Source organism: Periophthalmus magnuspinnatus, chromosome 18 (genome assembly GCF_009829125.3).
Source record: "Periophthalmus magnuspinnatus isolate fPerMag1 chromosome 18, fPerMag1.2.pri, whole genome shotgun sequence".
Taxonomy (NCBI): domain Eukaryota; kingdom Metazoa; phylum Chordata; class Actinopteri; order Gobiiformes; family Gobiidae; genus Periophthalmus; species Periophthalmus magnuspinnatus.
In genome coordinates this window covers 581,189-587,039 of record NC_047143.1, presented here as the reverse complement: position 1 = coordinate 587,039, position 5,851 = coordinate 581,189, and the positions used below count along the sequence as shown (strand labels likewise).

The following is a 5,851-nucleotide window of genomic DNA, read 5'->3' as shown; positions in this document are numbered from 1 at the left end:
TCTGTCATAATATAAAAAGCAAATCTGAGGGTAAACATAATCATTGTTTTATTTGTGTGGATTATAACTCATTTCTTACATTTATTTTGAAAATCCACAGGTATGTGTGATACAGACCTTTATTACACATTTAATAAACATATTGGAGTTATTCTTATTCATGGAGTTATAAGGATAATATGGACACATGCATATGTAATATCTCTATGGAACACACACGTACCAGGCCGTTTAACCAAAGTACCAGAGTAACTCCAGGACACAAGTTTAAATACACAAAAGAGTCTCTAAAAACATGAGGATTCAAACAGTTTATCAAACATCAGCAAAGGTACATTATACCAAAATAAACACAAAAGAATGATGATAAAAAGTGTAACTGACCCTAGAGTGTAACTGACCCTAGAGTGTAACTGACCCTAGAGTGTGATTAAACATAACAGACACAATCACATGATTTAAGTCACTCTGTATTTACATAAATGTATTGAACATCCAGGAGCTCACATCTGAAATGCTCCAAGTCCAGGTCCTCAGGTCCTCTCTCTAGCGCCCCCCTCTGGCCCGGACCTGAATCAACAGAACACAGCACATCAGCAGGTGACAAAAGAAAGTCTAAATGCAAACAATGTCTAAACCAGGACTAACCCAGGTCTAAACCAAGTATGCAGTTCGAAAGTAGGTCTAACCCAAGTCAAAACCATCACTAAACCAGGTCTACCCCGGGTCTAAAGGTGCAGTACCTTGCAGTAGTAGTAGAACATTGGAAGGATGTAGAGGAGCTTCAACAGTAGAATGACCAGGACTCTGATGATCAGGTCTGAGACTGGAGCTGCAACACAAAAGACCCAGATCAGTCCAGACCAAGACCAGGACAAGGACCAAGACCAAGACCAGGACCAAGACCAAGACCAGGACCAGGACCAAGGACAAGGAACAAGGAACAAGACCAGGACGAAGGCCAGGAGCAGGACTAGACTTAAGAACAACACAAGGACCAAGACCATGGACAATATCAGGACAAGGACCAAGACCAAGACTATGACCCTGTGTGACCCCTGACCCTCAGATGACCCCGTGTGACCCTCACATGACCCTGTGTGACCCCTGACCCTCACATGAGGCTGTTGCTGGACGTACCTCCCAGAGAGAGCTGGAGGCTGGGGCTCTGAGAGGAGAAGTTGTGGTTGAACACATGCAGGTGGTAAACACAGGTGTAGTTTCCTTTGTGGGCGGAGCCAGTGTCAGAGAACAGGAAGTGTGCGGAGTGATTGACAGCGGGCAGGGTGTGGTTCTGACCGAGGGGCGCAGTGGGAGAGAGGAGCTGGAAGGAGCCTCCCGGGTACTGTGGCTCCACAGAGCATTTGACCCTGAACTTTGACCCCAGCAGCACCCGGACCCCCTGTGGCCGGGCCTGGGAAGCCCCGTCAGACACAGACAGAGAGATGACCGGACGATTCAGTAAGTCTGTGGAGAGAGATGATTGGACAGTTCAGTCTGTGGAGAGAGATGATTGGACAGTTCAGTCTGTGGAGAGAGATGATTGGACAGTTCAGTCTGTGGAGAGAGATGATTGGACAGTTCAGTCTGTGGAGAGAGATGATTGGACAGTTCAGTCTGTGGAGAGAGATGATTGGACAGTTCAGTCTGTGGAGAGAGATGATTGGACAGTTCAGTCTGTGGAGAGAGATGATTGGACAGTTCAGTCTGTGGAGAGAGATGATTGGACAGTTCAGTCTGTGGAGAGAGATGATTGGACAGTTCAGTCTGTGGAGAGAGATGATTGGACAGTTCAGTCTGTGGAGAGAGATGATTGGACAGTTCACTTCACCTCCAGACCCGAGGAAGAGGAAGAGTCTGAATCATAGACACATTCTCTCACTGCAGACTTCTTCTTCACACAGTCAGATGAGACTCTCCACACTGGACTCTTTGGAAAATCACGTCTGTTTTCTCCGTCAACAGCAGAGCCACAGTCCAGGTCTCTGCACACAGCAGCTGTGTCCTCCAGGACCCAGGATCTAGAGGGATCCTCCACCCGTCTCCACTCTCCTCTGTGTCTCACCTCCACAGTCCCAGCACAGCGACTGGCCCCTCCCACCAGCCTGAGCGGCTCTGAACAGACAAGAGACAGAGTGAGCCCCGCCCCTTTACCTGAGCAGTGAGGCCCCGCCCCTTTACCTGAGCAGTGAAGCCCCGCCCCTTTACCTGAGCAGTGAGGCCCCGCCCCTTTACCTGAGCAGTGAAGCCCCGCCCCTTTACCTGAGCAGTGAGGCCTTGTCCAACCCAGAGTAAAATAACATTTCTATTTTCTCAACTGGACAAAAGTTTTAGAGCAGGTTTGCCCAAAATGGGGCTCGTGAGCCAAACTTGGCCCTCCAGAGGGTCCCACAAGGCTCTGAGATTTTAGGGCTAATCTGTTTTGACTCAGTTTTGTAGTTAAAATACTGTCAGGAGATGAAGGACAGTCCTGTCCTCAGGTTTGTCCTTCCACCCACTAATGTGATTTCACTTTGACCCACTGTGGAAAAGACTTTGGGCCCTGGGGGAGGAGCTAACTACACCCAAACAGTTAGCTCCTCCCTCAGACACATATAAGGCAGTGTCCACCAGCATCTGACCAGAACTGAAGAAACAATCTGAGCAGAACTGAAGAAACAATCTGACCAGAACTGAAGAAACAATCTGAGCAGAACTGAAGAAACAATCTGACCAGAACTGAAGAAACAATCTGAGCAGAACTGAAGAAACAATCTGAGCAGAACTGAAGAAACAATCTGACCAGAACTGAAGAAACAATCTGAGCAGAACTGAAGAAGCCGCTGGGACGAGCAGCCAAACGTCTTCACTCTGAAACTTTTGTTCAGTGACACAATTAAATTTTCCTTTTTCTCTGGATCCCACCTGGACGACTGAGGGACTACACAGACACTGTGGCAGAGTGGTTATCCTGCCTCCTCCCTCTCTCTAGGAGGTTGTGGGTTAGACTCTGATCTGAGTGGAGAGTGCATGTTCTCCCTGTGTTACTGTGGCAGAGTGGTTATCCTGGTGTGTGAGTGTCTTTACCTGAGCTGTTGTCTTCTGCCAGGAGCCCTGCACACACAAAAGTCACGTCACAAAATGGCGGCTGTTGGTCACATGACACAGAGCTTCACACAAAATGGCGGCTGTTGGGCTCATTAAAGCCACAGGCTCGTTTCATCAGATGGAAACAGGAAGCTCACTATGGCCCCGCACGATCAGGCTGTGTTTGACTTTAGAAACACTTTTTATTAAATAAATGTACATTTATTTCTGCTGAGACAGAGTTTCAGACACAGGAGCCAGTTCCCCTCAGACTGAAGCAGCTGCAGTGTGGGGCCAAAAGACACTTTGACAAATAAACAGAGGTGGAACAAGTACTCCATCTTGTTACTTAAGTAAAAGTACAGACACCAGAGCAAACAAATACTCAAGTAAAAGTATCACATGAAAACACACTCTTTGTAGAGCGTCTAACCCAGGACTTGTCAAAGTTACTCTAAGGTCATGATGTTGTTGAGTTTAGAACACATGTATTCAAACAGAATCAGAACCAAAGATATGGAACCAACCCTGACCCCTGACCTCTGACCCCTGACACCCTGACCCTAAGCCCTGACCCTAAGCCCTGACCCTAAGCCCTGACCCTAAACCCTGACCCTAAGCCCTGACCCTAAGCCCTGACCCTAAGCCCTGACCCTAAGCCCTGACCCTAAGCCCTGACCCTAAGCCCTGACCCTAAGCCCTGACCCTAAGCCCTGACCCTAAGCCCTACAGTGAAACGAGTTCATTCATCGAATCATCTGGACAAAGACCAGGATCCACAACAATAATGAGATTTAACAAATAGATGAAACCAGCTCATGAAGTCAGTCTGAAAAGAAGAAAAGTCCAGATATGTGTTTGAAAAGAAAGAGTGTGATGGAAATGAAACACTTTGTCCGTCATGTTTTATAGTAAATCTGTGTTAAAGTTTAGTGCAGAAAAAGAGCAGATCAGACGGCTCTTTCTGCTCCGTTTCATTCACGTCTCGTATGTTTCACTTTATGACACTGTTCATGTCTTTTTATAATTTAAGAAATAAATAAACGACAAACAAGTCACTTACCCAAAGTGTAGACGAACCAGACCAGGACCAGTGCCCCCAGAGCCATAACCAGGACTGAACCAGGACTGAACCAGGACTGAACCAGGACTGAACCAGGACAGAACCAGGACCAAACCAGGACTGACCCAGAACTGAACCAGGTCTAAACCAGGACTGAGCAGGACTAGACCAGGACCGAGCCAGGACCAAACCAGGACTGAACCAGGACTGAACCAGGACTTAACCACGACTGAACCAGGACTGAACCAGGACTGAACCAGGGCTGAACCAGGATCGAACCAGGTCTAAACCAGGACTGAACCAGGACTAAACCAGGACTAAACCAGGACTAAACCAGGACTAAACCAGGACTAAACCAGGACTGAACCAGGACTAAACCAGGACCGAACCAGGACTGAACCAGGGCTGAACCAGGACCGAGCCAGGACCAAACCAGGACTGAACCAGGACTGAACCAGGACTAAACCAGGACTGAACCAGGACTAGACCAGGACCAGACCAGCGCTGTGGCGTGTTTGAGTTTCCTGTTTTCAACACATTCTTATCTCTTCATCGTTTGTGGTTTTTCTTGCTAAAACTAAATATCGCCATAATCAGATGTTTTTTTTTGTTTACCATAATATGCATGTTCCCTCCTCCTGTATTACCACACGATGACATCACAAGGTGAAACAGAGTGTTTTCCATTTGAGAAAAGAACAACTTTATAACATAGATCAGACAACAGCGTAATACAAGCCTTTTAATCTGGCTGCTCTGCTGTGTGTGCTCGTTCACTCCGCTGTAACAGGCCCGTCTCTCTGCTGTGACAGGCCCGTGTCTCTGCTGTAACAGGCCCGTCTCTCCGCTGTAACAGGTCTGGCGTTGTTGATGTTGTTGTTGATGTCGTTGTTGATGTCGTTGTTGTTGATGTCGTTGTTGTTGATGTCGTTGTTGTTGATGTTGATGATGTTGTTGTTGATGTCGTTGTTGATGTCGTTGTTGTTGATGTAAATCAGAATCAGAAGAATCAAAAGACTTTTATTGCCATCGTCTGTGAACACATTTTACAAACTAGGAACTTACTGCTGTGATAAAGTGCAACATAAAAACACACTGAATAAATACAAATACATATAAAGGCATGCACAGACTTAAAAAAGATATGCTTAAAAATAAAATACTTAGAGGTAGAAATGTTGATGTCATTGTCGATGTCGTTGATGTTATTGTTGTTGATTTCGTTGTTGATGTCATTTTTGTTGATGTCTTTGTTGTCACTGTTGAAGTTGTTGTAGTTGATGTAAATGATGTTCATGTCATTGTTTTTGTTGTTGTTGATGTCGTCTTCTTGAGATTGTCATAAGTATTGTAACCGTAATATCATGTTCTCACCAGTCTCTTGAGGCTGTGGTTTGGTGGGTTACAGTTAGATTTAATATGATGTACAGTGGAGCAAAAAAGTATTTAGTCAGTCTCAATACTTTATTATATACTCTTTGTTTGCAATGACAGAGGTCAAACGTCTTCTGTAAGTCTCCAGAGGTTTTCACACACTGGTGCTGGTAGTTAGGTTTCATCTTCAATGTCCTCACTGATGGAAGGAGGTTTTCACTCAAAATCTCACGATACATGGCCCCGTTCATTCTTTCCTTTACACAGATCAGTCGTCCTGGTCCATTTAAAGAAAAACAGCCCCAAAGCATGATGTTTCCACCCCTATGATTCACAGTAGGTCTGATG

The 5,851-nt window shown here is 45.9% G+C and overlaps 1 protein-coding gene across 1 annotated transcript; it reads right to left on the bottom strand.

Annotated features, from left to right (window-relative positions):
• Positions 1 to 546: 546 nt before the first annotated feature.
• LOC117386624 (uncharacterized) lies at positions 547 to 5,426 on the bottom strand. The gene is made up of 4 exons (XM_055229206.1): positions 5,243 to 5,426; positions 1,141 to 1,467; positions 744 to 832; positions 547 to 570 (listed from the first exon to the last, which is right to left on the bottom strand). The coding sequence occupies exons 1-4, from the start codon at positions 5,424 to 5,426 to the stop codon at positions 547 to 549; spliced, it is 624 nt and encodes a 207-aa protein (XP_055085181.1).
• Between the last annotated feature and the right edge of the window lie 425 nt (positions 5,427 to 5,851).